A 19,178-nucleotide genomic window follows, 5' to 3' on the forward strand; every position below is an offset into this window, starting at 1 on the left:
AGAAGACCGACCTGCCTACCTTGGCTTTGAAGCAAGCAGCTCTGGATTGTTTGCACACTTTCTACTTTGATCGAATACACATATATACGGATGGCTCTTCCACTCAGACCAGCTCCACCAGGCAGTGGTTATACCATCACGATCACTAAGCATCCCATTCAAGATTTCGCATTTGACAACATCGACTGGTTCGGAGCTTGTTGCCCTCCGAGGTGCCGTTGATTATATTAATAACCAACCGGCTAATCGGTGGGCTATATTCTGCGATTCCAAGGCAGCCTTACAATGTCTTCTGGCATCTCTTCGTCGCGGGTCATGTGAAGAACTCGTGTCGGAGATACGAGAAATGCACCATCTCATGATCGCGAAAGGACACGACGTCGTGTTTCAGTGGCTGCCTGGTCATTGCGGTATCTCCGGCAACGACCTCGCTGACGAAGCTGCTAGAAAAGCACACGAAGGAGCAACCCTTGTTTCAATACCTTTATCGCGGACCGACGCAGCCCAATACTTAGGCAAGCTAGCGCACTCTTTGACATTGGAGAAGTGGCACACATCTGAATTCACTCACCATCGCTTGCATTCCCTCGATCCCTCTATGCAACTGCGGCTGTTACCAGGTCTTCGGCGAAATGAGGAAACAGTGCTGTGCCGCTTACGTTTGGGAGTCGCATTCACAAATGCTTATGCATTTCTGATTGGAATGGCTGATAGCGCCGAGTGCAATGCCTGCGGTGTCGAGGAAACCATAGAACACCTACTGTGCTACTGCCCATCTTATGAAAACGAAAGGCAAGACCTCTGCACAGCTCTCAATCAGCTGGATGGGAAGCCGTTCACCTTGAAGAAGATCTTGGGACCATGGCCTCGCATATCGCAGCTACAAAAGGCCACAAAAGCGCTGCTGCGATATTTGAAAGCGACCGGATTGAGTGAGCGCCTGTGATTCGGACTGAGTGACCGACTGATATCTCCAGTGGACTTTCTCTTCTTTTCATCTTTCCGTCCCCCTTTCCCTTTCCCCAGTGTAGGGTAGCCAACCGGGCTCAGTCCTGGTTAACCTCCCTACCTTCCTTTTATCATTTTCTCTCTCTCTCTCTCTTAAGTGCACTTGGTAACGCTTATTTAGCACCCTGCGACTACCCAGCACCCTTGAAAGGGTGCTGGGTAATCCGCGGTTCCGCGTCATGTTAGCCGTGAGACTATCCAGCACCCCTCAAGGGGTGGTGTGTAGTCTCATGGCTAACATGACGCGCACATGAATCTGGGATGCTAAATACATTTATGTGCGCATTAGTTTAGGTTTATGTGCAAGTTAAATAGCCACAGGTGGTCGAAATCCACTGCTGTTCCTTTCGTAGGTCGTATGTCGCTTTGGAACGTTAAGTCGTGCATAGTTATAAATTATAGCGGAGGACCGGAAGCGTTGTGCGGTTGCTGAAACAAACTCTTCTTCCTTGTAGCTGTGGCTGTGGCTGTCTGTCTGTGGACTGCATAGAGCCTTTTCTTGTTGTGGCCCTTCCTCACTCTTCTTTTTTTTTAGTTGTTTGAATAGTCAGAGTAAATACCGAGGGCAATGTACGTATGTAAACGCTGCACCTTTTTTGGGCAAGAAAACGAGGCTATATAGGAGCAAAGAAATTTTAGTCGTTTCTTTTTTTTTATTTATGTCGTCTTACTGGTTGTACTCTCGATGTTTTGGTGCTCGGGCCCAGGATCAAAAGACCCAGTTCAACCGGGTTCCCTCCACCACTGTCCCACATACGGAGGTTAAACTGTCTACACCCGCGTACGTTTACGTGCAAGCATTCACTGACCCGAGAGACGTGTTTTAATTTCTCCGCAGAGGCCCATATACGTCGGCTCCTGCTTAACGCTTAAAGTAACGCTTGTCTTCTGCCGGCCGGTAGAAATTTCGGCTCCAGCAGCTAAGAAAAGCACCGCACCACCGACAGCGCTTTTTACCGAGAGAGTTTTTTTCTGTAACTATGTTTCTTCCTTTTTCTAACATGATATCTTTTTAATGCACTTTCTTTTGTCTCGTCGCCTTCCGTTTTCTCGCGCGTCCATTACGTCCTCCTCTCCCTCTAATCGTCGACTTCCCCTTTCGCGGCGATGCAATTATTCGTGGCAGGATTCCCCGACTCTCGCCTTCCGTGCGCGGCCAAGGCGGGAGATTTGCTTTTGTGCGTGAGTGTATTGTTTCTTTGTGCCTCATTTGACTTGACGTTCGGTGCTCGTCAGCCGCATGCTCTTCGAGATGCTTCCTTGCGTGAGAAATATTCTCACACCGGGAGGCCATCGTTGCTGTTGCTACGATTCTCGCTAACGCTGTCATTGTTTACGGCCGTTGTCAAGGGCTTGAAAACAGAGGTAGGAGCACTGGCCCTATAGCAAACGTGGTGCCGCCATCTTAATCTTCCAGTACAGGTCGGCTTCTGCTTATTCCATTTGTCCTGCTTCCTGTTCACGAAATAAACGGGAGCCACCAGTTGTATATATGCTAGCCAGCGCGGGACGGAGATCCTTTGTATGCATCGTGCAAGAATGGTATTGTACGCACAACTCCTGCTTCTATCGTTTCTGTTCGTTGGCAGCCGTTGAAGAGAAGCCTAAACAAAAGTCAACACTGGTCCTAGCAAACACCAGCAAGTTCTTAGCTGGGAGTTTTCTGTTTCTACTTCTTCAATCGGTCTTCATTCATGACTGAAATAAAGCAGGTGAAGGAGGGCCGAATTTTCAGGCTTGTATGTGACGAAAGTTTTTTACCCTTTACATTCAGTATTCTAGTGTACAGGAGGATAGAAGGCTCGGCACTCGGGTAATGTGCACATAAACATTATAAGTATGCGCAAATATACAGAAGAAAAGGGAAATGTAGGGAGGTACATGGAGGGAAAATGTATAAATACCACATTGAGCGTTGTAACGATGGCCTTTTTTTTGTCGAGCGTGCAAAATTTTCACTGGAATCAAACAACAATGGTTCGGAGAACAGGTTTGAGAATCAAATAAGGCATTTATGTGCTTACCAATGAGAGTGCAATCGCATGCACCGTAGTAGCAGAAGAACGATGGCTTTTAGGGCAAATATTCTTTAAAAGGAACGCAGTCATTCAGGGTAAACTGTGACCCCAAGTGTCGTCTCTTTTTTGTTTAACTTCTTTTGACAAGTATTTATCCAATTTCTAGTGTTTTCTCCTCCTTACTCTTGAAAAATTTAGCGTAGATCATCTTCTTTCGTCTTAAGGCTTTCTTTTTCTTTTCTTTTTGTTTCCTCGAGGTGCATCTCGGTTCACATTAAATGTCTCGAGTGTTTTTTAGACTGTTTACTTGAGAGCCTGATTGCTTTTGGATACATGGCACTCTCGCTGCGAGTTTGGTGCTACCACGGCAAGTGTGGCACTGATATTGTCAGTTGGGCATTATCACAGCCACTATGGTTTTGAGATTGACAGGTGGATTTTCCCAGAGTGTGGCACTGGCATTTCGATTTCGACCGTTACGATGCCAGTTGGGTCAGTTGCAGTGGTAGCGCCAAACTGTCAGTTTGCCACTGACACTGCCAATTTTACATTAACACTGCCATTGTGGCATTGACGTTGCCAGTTTGACGCTACCACTGGAAGTGGGGAACTGACAGTGCCAGTCTGGCATTACCGATGTCACCATGGCAATAACAATGCCTGTTCTACGCTGTCAGTGTGGCACTGGCTTTGCTAAATATGCACTGACGATGCCAGTTTGTTGCTGAAACTGTCAGACTGGCGCTGTGCACTGCCAATTGGACAACATCTCTGCCGTTGCGCCATTGACATTGTCAGTTTGGCACTTACACTGCCAGCTTGGCACTACGCCCCGCTAGTGTGGCAAGGACACTGTTCCAGTTCATGGACGCACAGTGCCAGTTTTTCTCTACCACTGCCAGTTTAGCGATAACACTCGCAGTTTGCAACTGACACTGCTAATTTGCCACTGTCACTGTAACGCTGATGCTGTCAGTTTTGGTACAGACGCTTCCGACGGTAGTGGAACGGATACCAGCGCTGCCACAAATATTCTGAATGCATCGTTCCGTTTCGTACGCGCGACAGGAATGTGATTGACCTCTGCATGGCTATATGTCTACTTCATTTCGTTTCATTTATCGTAGCCTCAGGGCCGAAGCATTAGAGAGGGGAGTGGCAAAAAAGTATTTCTGTGAAAAGATACACATATACATGGAGTTACATAATGTAACAATACAAATACAATACTCTAATTAACAAATCAAATCAATAGAAATCACCAAACTACAAAACAATATAAAATGACTAGATGATACAGGTAAGCACAAGCAAAGAAGAAAAACAAGAAATAACACGAGGTGAAGAACTAGTTAGTTACTGTTAAAGCATTTTTGAAACGTCGATGGTCTGTAATTTCTGCAGTAATGGTAGGAATATGATTTCACTCCTCACAAGTCCTGGGAAAAAAATTGATACTGAAAAGTAGAAGTCCTGCAAAAAGGAACGGCTACTTTATGTCGGCGGTCAATGCGTGATGATACTTCTTGTGCGAGTGTGTCGTCACATTCTGGTGACGTCAATCTTTGCAGGTATCGATGCCTGGTGCCGCCCAACCGTTTGGCCCGGGGGGCGTCGGCCAAGGACGTGTGCCGGGCAGTGCTGGATCAGGTGCCCTCAGCGCTGTCAGACGCCTTCCAGCTGGGCACCACAAAGGTGGGCGTAGTGTCAGTCACATTTACCGAATATTGATGCGGACTTCTACATCCGTGTGCATAACTTGGGACGTGAGTGCCAGTGTGACGTCACGTATTTACAACGAAATGAAAGTATACAGCGTGTTAGGCAGGCTCGAAAAAGGAATCGGCACCACAAAAGCTCACAATTCCTCTCTTGGTTCCTGTCTGTATTATTCCACTGCGGATTTGTGCAGACTCGCCCAAGTGCCAACCTTTTTGACGTCTCAGATGTTGATGCAATTGCTCGACATTTGTGCCATATCGTAGCAGGCACTGCTCTCGAAATTTACTATGTTAGACCTCTCGTTCGTTGAACATGCTGCAGTTCTTGTCCCTCAATAAACAGTTAACTGGAACCGAGAGGACGCTGTAAAAATTCGGAACGTCATGACCAGTGGGGGTCGAAAATTTAGGGCGACATTCGCTTTCTTGTCCATCACGGACTATACAATGTGCGCTTTCAAGAGGAAGCTGTAGCTCAAAGCCAACTCTGATTTCCCTATTCAAATGCATGTAAAACGCAAAAATGTTCTGGTAGGATAATAACTGAACTGATTTGAATAAAGTTTTTTTTTGCTTTGTTGCACTTTAGAGACAAATTTAAGTTCTATAGTGACACTAGGAAATCGAACATTGATTTACGGTCTTTGATTACAAGTTTCCAGCAAATTGGTCAGTGTAAAAGCAAAAAAAGAAAAAAAAATCGGCAGCACGTTATGCATTAAGCTATGCGATCGGAGAGGTCAGAGTTCTTGCAAGACATAACGAGCCGCAGTATGAAGTAAACGTATGACGCTGTAGGTCGACCTCCTCAACGACACATGCGAGTGCCTAATGCACTACCTAAGAGTTCTTTCTTTCTTTCTTTCTTTCTTTCTTTCTTTCTTTCTTTCTTTCTTTCTTTCTTTCTTTCTTGCTTGCTTGCTTTCTTTCTTTCTTTCTTTCTTTCTTTCTTTCTTTCTTTCTTTCTTCTTTATTTTATAGACGGAAAGCAACGTTCTCTCTTGCTTTCCGTTTTTCTAAACTTCTTTCGTTTTTTCTTTGTTCTTTCTTTATATGTTCTTTGGTTCTTTCCTTCGTTCTTTCTTCTTTATCGTTTCTTTAATCATAATGAGCCACTGCATCTTTGCTTGCTTACGGGGATATCGGCCATTCCTGATGATGATATTTTTTGTCTCACTGGACTAGGCGCCGCTTTTTTCGGGTATGAGTCATTGCAACGAGCCACTTAAAGCTTTCGGCTTAATAATGCACGGCGTTTACAAATTGGTAACTGCACCAAAAATAGATATCGTAATTCTGTGATATGGACCTGTTGGAGCCTCTAAAAGGGACAAATTCGATATGTGAACGTACATCTTACCTGAAATTGTTAGAATGTTTACGAGGGTTTCGCAAAAGATATGCTCACACATTAGTCGTATATTTCATAGCACTGTGCGATACACCAATTTTGTCCACTTTATATGTATTGTTAGGTTTGGTATGCAGAATTGTGATATCTTGTTTTATTGTTGAGTTAGAGTTGTAAGCTTGATACGTCTGTTTTTTTTATTTAAATTTTGATATTTCCAACATCTTTTGTAAGATTATTGAAGGCCTAAAAAATGTTCCTACAGTCACTGGTTATTATATACATTTGTTTTTATTTTGAATGCTGCATAGCTCATCGAGATCGGAGCAGTTGTTGCCAAGAAAAACGATTTCTCTGTTCCCATGTATTTATATAGCAGTGAACTTGATTAATACGACGAAATGGCCGTGTTGGGGTGCGTACGTGTTTGAAAAGGTGGCAGCGCAAAAAAGACTCGGACGGAGACGAGTCTTCCGGGCTTTCTTTTTTTCTTTTTTTTTGGTCCTTTCTTTGTCGTTCTCGTCCTTGTCGTCTCGTCTCCATCCGTGTCTTTTTTTTTTTGCGCTGCCTCCTTTCCAAATTTAGATTGGAGCTCCATATACTAAATTGCTTCTTACGTCAGAGCCCTTTCGAACTAGTAGGAGAGGGTGCTAGAGAGAACCCTCTCCCTCTTTCACTCCCCATTCTCCTCCCCACGTGTAGGGTAGCAAACTGGACTCAGTCTGGTTAACCTCCCTGCCTTTCCGTCTTCCCTTCTCCCTCTCTCTCTCCAGGAGAGGGTGCTAGCTGCATGGCGTTGTGTGACTTGTCCCTCTCGCGTCCGCAGGTGTTCGTGCGCGAAGCCCTCGAGCAGTACCTGGAGCAGGAACGCGTGGCCCTCCTGCGCGCCTCCATCGTGGTCATCCAGCGGCACGTGCGGGGCTACCTGGCCCGGAGGCAGTACACGGCCATGCGGGCCGCCGCGCTGCGGATACAGGCCGCGTACCGCGGATACGCCGCGAGGTGCGTGGGACCCACTTGTAGCGTGTGTCGCGTGTCGCGTGAAACGTTGAAAGGCGCCCGATCATTCAGAATGAAGGATGACAGGTCGACGTCTCAGTCGTGATAGAGACGTTCACTAACTAGACGCTTATTGTTTAATAGACGTTTAATAGACGTTCACTAACAGTAAAATAGTCGTGTAGTGTTTATTAGACGTTTAACAGACGTTTAATAGACGTTTCATAGACGTTTGCTAACAATTACGTAGTTGTTTACTGTTTAATAGAAGCTTAACTGACGTTTCATAGACGTTCACTAACAGTAAACTAGTCGTTCATTGTTTAATAGATGTTTAACAGACGTTTAATACACGTTTACTAATAGTTCACTAGTCGTTTATTGTTTAATAACAGTATAACAGACGTTTAATAGATGTTTACTAACAGTAAACGTCTCTGTCGAAAAGTTCTCGTCACATAACAAAGGCCGCGAATTTCTGTGCTGCACAATGCTAACCGCAGAATTCTCAGGTGCGAGAATGAGGCCCACACAATACTGTAGACTCAACATTCGTCGAAAATGCCGAAATTTTCAAAGAAGCGTTGAAGAGCTGTCATTGTTTTGCCACTCAGTACGACGGACTAAGGGATAAATATGGATTTCCTTGGTTCCGCCAAGCAACCTTGTTTTTAAAACGTCCTTAAATGCGACTCGCAGTTCGAGGAGAAACTTTCACTTCTTCTCTAAAGATGCGGCAAACGCTCGTTTCCTGCAGGAGCCGCTACCGGACGATTCGACGAGGCGTCGTACGGGCCCAGGCCAACTACAGGATGCTCCGGCAGAAGAGGGAGTACGACAAGGTGAGAGTGAGAAGGCCCTTTCGCACCGGATGAAGCCAACTTTTGTGCGGCAAGTGCGATTCTCTCTTGATGTGAAAAGTATGTCCTAGGTGATAGTCAGCCATTTCACTTTCTCTGGGGATAAATCAAATACCAGAGGCGCCGTCTGACTTAAAGTATGTGGACCACTTGCGTTTGAAGTTGTATTGCTGTCGGATGGTGCAAATATAGTCAGCTGGCGTAATATCCACGCCTTGTGTCAGCTGACGCCTGTTTTATGACTGCAAATTTTACGATCTTATCCCACCACCTAATCGCTTGTCGTTCTCCACTGCATTGCCCTTACGTTGGCCTCCCATCGTGTTACTTTAGCAGAGCAGCGGTCACTCGCTATTCGAAATATCTAACGGGCCCAGTGCCATCTCATACTCCTAATCCCAGCCACAGTATTAGCTGAACCCTTCTTCTTCCTGGTAAATTCTGCCTTCTTCGCGTCTTTTGACGTTACACCCATGATCTCGCCTGTTTCATGGCCCGTAGCTTTTTCCAAAGCTTCTTTTTTTGCGTTTTATCTTGCTTTTTTTCTGTAGGTAGTACTGGTAGCTTACCTAACTAAACCTAGCCCAAACGTAACTTAACCTTCTCAAGACTCCTTGTTACATTAGATGTTCCAGCCACATAGGTTAACACACTGGCCAGCGTACTTAACGTAGGGAAACTTCACCAACCTCAACCTAATATTATATATATTCCTTTGTTTCGAGGATAACGGTAAGCTTCCGTTCGTGACTTGCAGACGCCGTATACCTTGTTCGCTGCACCGCAATGCCTTCGAGGCAGCTCTCCTCGAATTCGACGATAGTTAAAATTTCCTCCCACGCCGCCGCGTCGACTCTGCGCAGATCAAGGCCATCCTGGCTCGCAAGCGAGAGGCCGACCGCCTCGCCCTGGAGCGCGCCAAGGAACGCATGGCCCGGGACGAGCGGGCGTCCCGGGCCGTGGCCGGCGTCAACCACCTCGAGATCCCGGCCGAGCTGGCGTTCATACTCAGCAAGCTGGACGACTGGCCCGGGTACCCGGGCGCCGTGGCCAGGGCCCCTTCCTCCTCCACCTCCGGCTCCTCCTCCGCGGCGGCGGGGGTGACGCCGCCCCTGACGCTCCTGCCGCGCCAGCTGCCCGGCGACGTGGACCAGCACGCGTTCAGCAAGTTCACCAGCATCTACTTCAAGTCGCACGTGTGGGGCATGAAGCGGGAGCCGATACGCACGCCGTTCCTGGCCAAGGGCTCGGACGCGCAGCACCAGGAGTCCCTGGCGCTCTTCAAGCTGGTCAGTGTCTCCCTGCCCAGCCTCTTACCGGAAAAAAAGAATTAAAAAAGACCGTATACCACTACCCAGTAAAGCAGCCTGAACGCAGGGGTCCCTCTCATATATGAAAACATGTATGTCCCCATGTATCATGTAAGGCCAATCCTATGTGATCCCCATATGAGCACTGGGGTTGCGGTATTAAAACAACCGTATGTTCAAGTATGTCATATTCGGGCAAGTCTCATATCATTATATTAACGTGTGGGGGCTGTATCTAAAAACCCGCACGTTTCCAAATATCCCCCATATCACATCTTGGGTTTTACGTGGGTTTTTATGTAAGAGCGCTATAGCGTTCGTATGAGATTACTAAATATAGAGGTTATCTCTTTTTAAGTTGTTTTAATAGGGCAATCAATTTCTCGTGTTCGGCCCACTGGTGTGTTTAGCACTTATCAAATGACGAAAAATTTATTGAGTCGCTGACACTGTTCAAGATGGGCAGTAGCTGCCTGGGACTCTCGTGGTCCACCTGTACTGGTCCGTGGAGCGGTGGTCAAGTGAGACAGTGATTATCTAGTGACACGATTGGTTTATTTCTTCGGTGGGAGGCTGAGGAAAGGCTATGAGGTTAACCAAACAGCGCGCACGGTTGGCTACACTACGCTGGAGGAGAGGAAACATGCACGGAAACAAGACAAACTGCACATAAGGACTCGGTTCACATGATCATCCGCACACGGTCCCACCAACTAACAAACTTAAGGTATAAACGAGAAGAAAGGGGGTCAAGCGAGAGGCCCGATTTTTCATTAGTCATATCGTAAGAAGCCAACAAACACTGACGCAAAGGACAACATAGGGGATATTACTCGTAAATGAAATGAAATCAAGAAACGATAAATTAATGGAAATGGAAGTGGATGAAAAAGCAACTTGCCGCAGGTGGGGAACGATCCCACCACCTTCGAATTTCGCGTGCGATGCTCTACCAATTGATCTACCGCGGCTCCCCATCCACTTTCTGGGGTGTTTATGTTTTCCTAGCAGAACCATGGGAGTGTTAGCCAGCGCCACCACTCGCAGTCCTTGGCGGCGGATGTGGAACGTCCTTTCTGCCGCAGGGCGTCTTAGGGTAGGGCATCGCGCACGAAACAAGTTCTTTGCTCGTCGTTACACCCACCATGCGCTTCAACTCTCAACTATAACTCGCCGGTTATGGCGTGTGCCACCGAGGGTGGGGCGACCTCAAGAGCGTTGTTCGAAGCGACGGCGCAGATCACACCCAGAACAAATTATTTGAGGGAAAAGCTGTCACACACAATGCCAATGCTTCTAAATAAATATAATAATCTAGGCGTTGATATCACCCAAATAACGGCCCAACAACTGAGAGACTTGTATGTGCAGGATTTTTAAATTACTGTTTAAGTGTACATCCTCTCGGCTAGTATGTACATAAAGTGTGCATATATGCTTTTGTATATCTGTGTGTATATATGTAGGTATGCATACGAGTGTGTATGCATATACGGGTATATGAATGCATGTGTGTGTATATATATATGTGTATATAATATTCAGGGCGTCTTCTTGTTTCATTTGTATTCACCACGAGAACCACACAAGCTACCCTAAGTATTTTTGATGTAGTCACCAGTGGCTCTCTATGGATATGGGTGTGCATGTGTATATATATATATATATATATATATATATATATATATATATATATATATATATATATATAATTTATGTATGTATGATGCATATGTGTTTTCATGTATGCTGTTGCCGAAAATTCTGTAGGGGCGGCTGCGGGCCTCGTCAAGCTGCATCTACTGGAGCAGCTTTTACTTGCAGCCTCCTCCATCAAGCAGATGGAAATAAAGCTATTCTATTCTATTCTAGATCCTCCGCTTCATGAACGACGGCCACCTGAGTGGTCGGCGGGAGCGGGTGCTCGGCGACTACGTGGTGCAGCGCGCCCTCCAGGAGAGGCCCATGCGGGACGAGCTGCTGTGCCAGCTGTCCAACCAGACCTGGCAGAACGACAACGAGGCCAACCGCCAGAGGGGCTGGCTGCTCATGGCCAACTGCCTCGGGTGCTTCGCCCCGTCGCCCCTGCTCTACAAGTACCTGCTCAAGTGAGTAGTAGAGTGTTGTAGCACGAGGTGAGATTAACGGCATGTCGACGGCTTCTATAATCACAGCGAGACCTCCCCAACTTCCTGTGAACGTCGTTCTCGTTCGAATTTCGTAATAGAGAAAGGCATTCTTTCTGCACCACAGCGACATTATCAATTGAAGTTGAATGTCAAGAACTTTTTTTTTTCAGTGGTTAGTGCGTTCGCGATAGCAATGAACAAGGGGGCAGCATGCCTTAATAATGTCAGTTCCCGTGCCTTGGCTCCGTATCTGCTTTATTTCATAATTTCCAGCTACATATCTTTAATCCTTCTTCTCACGGGCTGCTAGAATTTACGTTGCCTTCTGTGGACATACACAAATCGGACCTGCGCTGACACCGAGCCAGCTTCTGCGCCTTCCCGCTTGCTTGCTGTGTGTACGCGTGCATTTTTCATTATTTATTATTTGTATTTTTTATTCTCTTTCTAACTTTTCGCGTTACCCGTACGGCTAAACGGCAAGAAAGACGCCACCGCTATGCGGTAATTAGGTCTACAGCTTCATCGATTACATTGATCGTCGATTTTCTTCAGCGGTAACTCCAGAGGTTCGCCTTGCCGTGTATTGGCACCGTTGCGAGGTTATGGGAAAGCGAAATCCGATAAAAAAAAAAGAATAATGTGCCACGTACATTACTGTAGGTGACCAGCATATCGTTGTAGGGCTTTAATGGCTGCGTAACCAAAACTGGGCTGACAATCTGCTTTTTTCGCGGAACGCACATGCCGTAAGCTTTTGATCCGGCCTGTATATCTAATAGACCCATATATAGGTTCAGCTATAGAGTATGCCATTGGGTATGCAGTATGCCATTAGGTACATTGTGGCATTAGGTGCAGCATGCCAGTAGGTCCTGTACGCCGCTACGTCCTGTGGATGACGCATGAAATAAGCGCGGGTAGCCTCCCGCAGTGGCACGCAGTTGCCATGGAAACCTGCTGCTGATCGCAACGTCGCGGGTTCGTTGCAAGACCGCGACAACCCCATACCGATGCAGTGAGGCAGAAACACTCTTGTAGTGAGCTTTGAGCCCTCATTAAGGTAGTGAGCTTTGGGTCCTCATTAAGGAACCTCCGATCGTCGGAATGCACCCGGAGCCCAGCGTTAAACCACTTGTCATAGCCCCTGCGTTCCTTATGGGCGTTCAAGTAATTCAGGTTCCAGCAAGGTCCCTCGAGCGGACCAGTGAGACGGAAATTTTGGGTGTATTCGCGGGCTTCTTTCACGCTCGGAAAAAGAATTTTGTGTAGCACGTATTGGGCAACCGAAAGCTGCATCGGAAGTTTTTTATGTTGCTGTGCAATTTTCTCATTGACGCTTTTTATCTAAATATACAATTTTTTAGAGCTTGATTAATTAGTTAAGACTAATTAAGTAATTAAGCAGACTGCAAGAAAAGTTATATGAGTAACTCCAAGCGACGGCAAACGGCATTACCTTACTTCTGTCCACCTACGGGGCACTTGCACATATGATTTTTTTTTTTGAAATCTTGGTGCATGATAGTAGGAACACGCTGTATATATACCGGAGTTCACAGTGGAACAATGAATTTGTGCTTTCGCTTCAGAGAGCAAGCTTTGAAGCGGTAGTGGCAGGAACCGGTCTCTTCTTTTTTTATACATATTTGTTTATCAGTCGGTGTACAGTTCGGGACAGTAGCAGGTAATTGCGCTCTTTTCATTCTTTTTTTTTCCCCCACGCTGGTTGTTCTCGACCCAGTTCATCAACAACGGCATAACGCGACCCGCACACGCTTATTTTTATGCATAGCGGTTCGCGCAGTTCTCCTCTGAGTGCCCACGTGAATGCGCTGACGAGGGCAAGACGCGCGGGCGATAAAGATTCCCCGGTGTTTACACACGTGTCCCTCGGCGAAGCAAGCGCGTTGTCTAGCTATGCGTTCCTACGTATACGGGGTGCAGAACCGCCTGTCGCGTCACCAGGTACCTCAGACTCCACCTGCTTTCTTTCTTTTTTTTTTTTTGACCGTACGTATAGCATACATGCCATAAGTTTTCCCAGTCCATTGCGTTTACCTTGGATCAGTGTAATACACCGGTGCACCGCTGTGGCGTACGTCGCAACCCCTGCCATCTGCGCATGCGCATTGTGGACCAGCCGTACAGTACACGCAGAAGAGGGCATCGGATGTAACGCAGGTATAACGTTGTGCTAAACACTCATTAATGAGCGCGTTTCCGGGCTCTCGGTTGTGGGTCACTTCAAGCGTATGTCGCGAATTTCCTCCCGCCTTCTAACGTCGTGAAAACATGATGCGTGTCCTGTGCATATGTTACACTCGGCCACAAAATTTTTACCGAACGCAAAGTCTCAGAAAAAAAGCTGAATGTCTCTGCACGGCCTGACAACGCAACGTGCGGTATTCGCATTGATAACAGTCTCTGCTGGTGTGTGTGAACAACGTCGTGACGGTCGGTTTTGCTGACTGCGTGTTACGGGCTGCTCGGAAATTGAACGGTTTTTGAGATCCACGCGTAGTGCGTAAACTTTTGTGGTTGACTGTACGTGGTCCTCCAGAAGAGGCTTATATAGGTACGGGGCAATAGCGTGTCAGAAAAAGATCCCGTTTTTATGCGCGATTCAGTTTTGAGCGCTGCTGCCCCCAGCAGAACGAGAAACTAAACTTTCCGGTAATATGCCTCCACCTACGCACTCCCCACCCCCCCTCTCATCTCTCGCTTTTTAATTTGCTAGTGAACCGTGAAGTGAAGAACAAGGGTTTCTCATATGCGTTAACCCTACAAAGCCCAACGTGTAAGTTTTCGGTGCGCGGAGTTTCATGCCTTGAAACACTGACTTGAGTCCGTGAAGAACACAAAGCCATAAGTAGCGTTTTTTCGCACGCTGAAGCGACATTTTACTTGCGGATAGCTCAGCAAACTCTCCATGGCGAGAAATAACCGCACTTCCGACCGACCGCTTGGTAGCCTGTAAGTGAACAGCGCTTGCATGTATACTGTATATCACCACATTTAACAGGTCGTTCTTGCCCGCCAGTATAGGGGAGCGGAACGAGCTGCCTGAATCAGCATTTAGCGAGTGCGAGTACGCATAAGTGCGATCCACACACAAAAGAAGTACGACCAGTTACTGACAGCTTATTCCCAGTGGTAATTACTCTACGCACACCTCTGCCGTGACTGACGTTTGCAATGCCTTCAGTGCCTATACCCTATATCCTTTGCTCCCATGACGCGGTCCTATGTTTATTTCTTTTTTTGTTTTGTTTTCATGACTGTTGTGACTATGCATGTTCATGCTTCATTATTAGGTAATACTCTGCAAGCGGCATCAGATAGCACCAAAAGTGTTGCTTGTGTGTATACTATATATATGAATAACATGCAAATACACGTTTATGACTGCATGCATGCCATGTAAATTGTGTTACTGTACTGTACTTTCTTAACTGCCATTATGCCGACGTGTTTACACACGTCAACAGGTCCTCCCTAGCTATTCAACCTTTTCCCTGGGACGGAGGGTGGGGTACGTATATTCTGTAAATGTCCATCTAGTGAACGGGTCCATTTCGTCTGCTGCTGAACCTCTGATTGGTCGGCCTGGGTACGCGTCAGAAGGAGACAGACATGCGCCCCCAGCCAATCAGCGCTTAGACAGCAGGCGAAGTGGACATGTCCGCTAGGTGGACACTTACGAGATACCCCTCCTGGTCCCCTGCAACGCCGTTGCAAAGAAAATTCAGCTCAGTTCAGATTACTAGATCATGATGACGATCAAGTTTCGATTTTACTTAGGAGGAAGCTTTAGCTCAGTCCCAACTCCGATGCGGCCTATTCAAATACATTTAAAACGCAAAAACGTTTTTCTGAGATAACCCCTGGACCAATTTTAATGAAATTTGTTGCACTTAAGAGAGAAAGTTAAAGTCTAGTGACTGTTGGAAGCGGAATTTCGATTTAGGGCCTGAATATTGTTAAAAATATTTTAAATATTCGACCGCATGAAAAAAATATAAGCATGAAATTTATAAATTCATAGCTGTGCATCAAGAACAGATATCGCGCTTCTGTAAACGGCATCCATTAGATCATTCGAAGCGGACAAATTTGATGTGTCATTTTACATCTTACGTGACTTCGTTACGTTGGTTACAAGGGTTCTGCAATAGCTGTATTTCCACATTACTAATTTTTTTTATATTCATGTATAACATATAAATTTTGTCCGCTTTAGATGTACTATTAGATGCAGTTCGCAGATTTGTATTATCTTTTTTCGTTGTTGAGTTACAGAGCTGTAAACTTGATAGTTTCGTTTTTGAAAATTTTCGAATTTTGCCGATTTTTAATAAAATATTCAGAACCTAACTCGAAAATTCGAAACCAACAGTCACTAGATTTTGAGCTTTTCTTTTAAATGCAACAAACCTCGTCAAATTTCGTACAGTGGTTGCCGAGAAAAACGAATTCTCCTTTTACATGTATTTAGATAGGAGCACTCGAGCTAAAGCTTCCTCTTAATGTGGAATCGTGTACGGGCATTGAGGTAGGTCAACATGTGACAGCAACTTCCGCAAGGGTGTGATCAAGTTTTGGATCGTAATTATTGTGGAATCATGTACGGGCATTGAGTTAGGTCAACATGTGACAGCAACTTCCGCAAGGGTGTGATCAAGTTTTGGATCGTAATTATTGTGGAATCATGTACGGGCATTGAGGTAGGTCAACATGTGACAGCAACTTCCGCAAGGGTGTGATCAAGTTTTGGATCGTAATTATTGTGGAATCATGTACGGGCATTGAGTTAGGTCAACATGTGACAGCAACTTCCGCAAGGGTGTGATCAAGTTTTGGATCGTAATTATTGTGGAATCATGTACGGGCATTGAGGTAGGTCAACATGTGACAGCAACTTCCGCAAGGGTGTGATCAAGTTTTGGATCGTAATTATTGTGGAATCATGTACGGGCATTGAGTTAGGTCAACATGTGACAGCAACTTCCACGAGAGTCCACAAGGGTGACGATGACGATGGCGCCGTGGATGCGCAGGTACGTGTCGGACCACGGGGACAAGGACGGCTACGCGGCCCACTGCCAGCAGCAGCTGCTCCGCTCGCAGGGCCGCGACGCACGCGTCTACCCGCCCTGCATGCTGGAGTGGCAGGCGAACGCCAAGAAGTGCCGCATGGCGCTGCCGGCCGCCTTCCACGACGGTGGGTGTTGTCCTTGACCTCGCGTCTGCGAATTGCTCGCTACAACGAAGTGGCGACGCTCGACCGCTTTGAACGCCGAGTAGAAGAACTCGTCGTTTGCCGGCACTTTATTAAAGTTATTCCTATCCTATCCTAGAAGAACTGTACAGAGAGCTGCGATATTCCCTTCAAGTTGTAATATAGATTGCTGCTTACCCCTGCTTTATTCTTGCTCAAATTTAGCGCTAAATTCGCATTTTTATGGTCCGGATGATTTAATGTAACACTTTGCACCTTTTATTCTCTTAGCGCTTGTCCTGTCTAGTCCTTGTCGATCGCCCTTCCCGCGCTATGCTTCCAGTGTAACTATGTATTACCAACCAGCCCAAGCATATACTCTTCGTAGCGCTTGTCCTGTCTAGTCTTTGTCGACCGTCCTTCCCGCGCTATGCTCCCAGTGTAACTATGTGTTACCAACAAGCCCAAGCCTATACTCTTCTGAATTCCCTTTACCCCTTTCCCTAGCACAGGGTAGCCAGCGGGTACTTACACTGGCTAACCTCCCTGTCTTTCCTCCCCTTTCGCTTTTTCTTGCACTGTTACCTGTCTGGTTTCTCACACAAAAAAAGAGAGAAGAAACTGCAAATTTGGTCTCTCGAAGATCAGGTTGTGCTGAATTGTGCGTGCACGATTTTCTTTGCGACTTAACCTCGAGGCTACTCTCGGACGTACGTCCCCGTGCGTATCTAAAGACACTGCGCGTATGCGTCTGAAACGAGGCTATAATCGCAATCTTTTTCGTACAACCAAAGCTTTTCCTTAATAATGCGCGCAGGCTCGGACCCTACCCTGGTGGCCGTGGACTCGTGGACGACGGGCGAGGAGTTCGCGGCGCCGCTGATCCAGGCGCGGGGCATCGACGACCTGTTCGGCTGGACCGTGGACCTGGAGCACGGCGAGTCCAGCACGTACGGCCTGTGCGGCGCCGACTACGTGCTGGACCTGATCTCGGAGACCGAGCTGCCGCCGGCGTTCCCGGTCTGCAAGGCGTACTTCCTCGTCTCGCACGACCCGCGCGGTGCGGCCCCCGTGCCGGAGACGTCGTGAGTGTTCGACTTTTATGCGAAGCATACTAGCCGCACAACCACGCTCTTCCTTGCTGCGCCGCGCGCGGCCGCGTAGCTACCATGTGACGTCATAACAGCTGCAAAAGCGGAGGCTCAACTCGTGCGCTCGCTTGTGGCCGCGTAGCTACATAGCCGGGTCTCAGCTCGTGCGCTCGCCTGCATGAGTTGTTTCTTCGTCTAGCCGAACCAAATATAGCCAAGCAACAGCAGTTCACCAGGCTAAACAGTGGTTCAACAACTAAAATAAAGGCTAGTATGCTTCGCATCCAGGGCTTAACCTTAGCTAAGCCACAGCCATTATTATTATTATTATTATTATTATTATTATTATTATTACTATTATTTTCGAATACTGTTGGCCGTCTTGGCCGTAACAGGGTGGGTACAGCACGTTTGCACATAGCGTAAAAAATGTAAACACTGTACAAACCTAAATGGGACATGGAGTAATGAATGTTGGAAATACAGTGCAAAACAAATAACGAAATACAATAGTTTGGCTGAGAAATACATGTTTCTAACATTGTGACAGTGATATTGGAAGCAGCATAAAAGAAAGACTATTGTATGTATTTCTAGAATAGTGTGACAATGTTTGCACGGCACTACTAAGATTCAATTTCATAAAGGGTTTTTAACGCGTTCCTCAAAGATTTTAATGCTACTCGACTGCAAAACAGACGCCGGCAAGCTGTTCCATTCCTTAATCGTTCGCGGAAAAAATGAATAAGCGTACATGTCCAGATTCTCGGTGACAGCCTAAGAATGATTCGGCACGAGCTTCGCCCACAAGACCGCGCTGCACCTTCTCTTTGTGACTCCACGCTCCGAAAAATAGTTCCCGAGGGACACATCGTGCAATGGCCGTGTTCCGATACTCGCCCTATAGGGGGCTGAATAGACAGCTATAAGGGGACAACGGCCATCTAAAGTCTTGTTGCAATTCTGGCGAAGCCGTTAAAGGAGGCAGCTTTGCAATGACAGCGTCGAAGTCATATACATAAGGCTTGGAAACTCGACGGGAAAGTCGTCTGCTCGCAAAAAAAAAAAAAACGCACTCACGCTTTCTTGTGCACTCATCTGTTTGCGCCTGCAAAGTGCTCAAATACAGTGATAACATGAGTTCTTTTTTTCTTTTAGCTTTTTCTTGTCGATGCGTGGTGGCGTTATGTCCCAGAGACGTCGTCCAGACGGTTCCAGATGCGTTCCATTGATGAGCTAGAAGATTTCTTAGACTGTCCACGTAGACTGTCTATAATTCTGGCCAGAATTGGGACGCACTCAATGTTGAAAGAAGTTCGCCTCCGCTTTGACGTCACTGGTATAACTGACGGTAAATGGATGGCGCGTGCATACAAATTCTATCCGAGTTGAACAGTGGCATGTTTGTCGCTGCATTCTTAGGTTGTCACTGATTCTGGCTGACTTTAGAGAATAAAGCTGGGCTAGAAG

General features: G+C 46.6%; 1 protein-coding gene across 1 annotated transcript in view; it reads left to right on the forward strand.

Annotated features, from left to right (window-relative positions):
* The window catches only part of Myo10A (Myosin 10A), a 159,166-nt gene that overhangs the window by 85,496 nt on the left and 54,492 nt on the right, over nt 1–19,178 (forward strand). The window contains exons 16-22 of the mRNA XM_070524149.1: nt 4,598–4,721; nt 6,925–7,100; nt 7,855–7,939; nt 8,821–9,246; nt 11,140–11,375; nt 16,457–16,620; nt 17,435–17,702. Of these exons, the coding sequence (XP_070380250.1) occupies nt 4,598–4,721; nt 6,925–7,100; nt 7,855–7,939; nt 8,821–9,246; nt 11,140–11,375; nt 16,457–16,620; nt 17,435–17,702 (1,479 nt within the window). The remainder of the gene's footprint in view (nt 1–4,597; nt 4,722–6,924; nt 7,101–7,854; nt 7,940–8,820; nt 9,247–11,139; nt 11,376–16,456; nt 16,621–17,434; nt 17,703–19,178) is intronic.

Source organism: Dermacentor albipictus, chromosome 8 (genome assembly GCF_038994185.2).
Source record: "Dermacentor albipictus isolate Rhodes 1998 colony chromosome 8, USDA_Dalb.pri_finalv2, whole genome shotgun sequence".
In the NCBI taxonomy this organism is placed as follows: Eukaryota; Metazoa; Arthropoda; class Arachnida; order Ixodida; family Ixodidae; genus Dermacentor; species Dermacentor albipictus.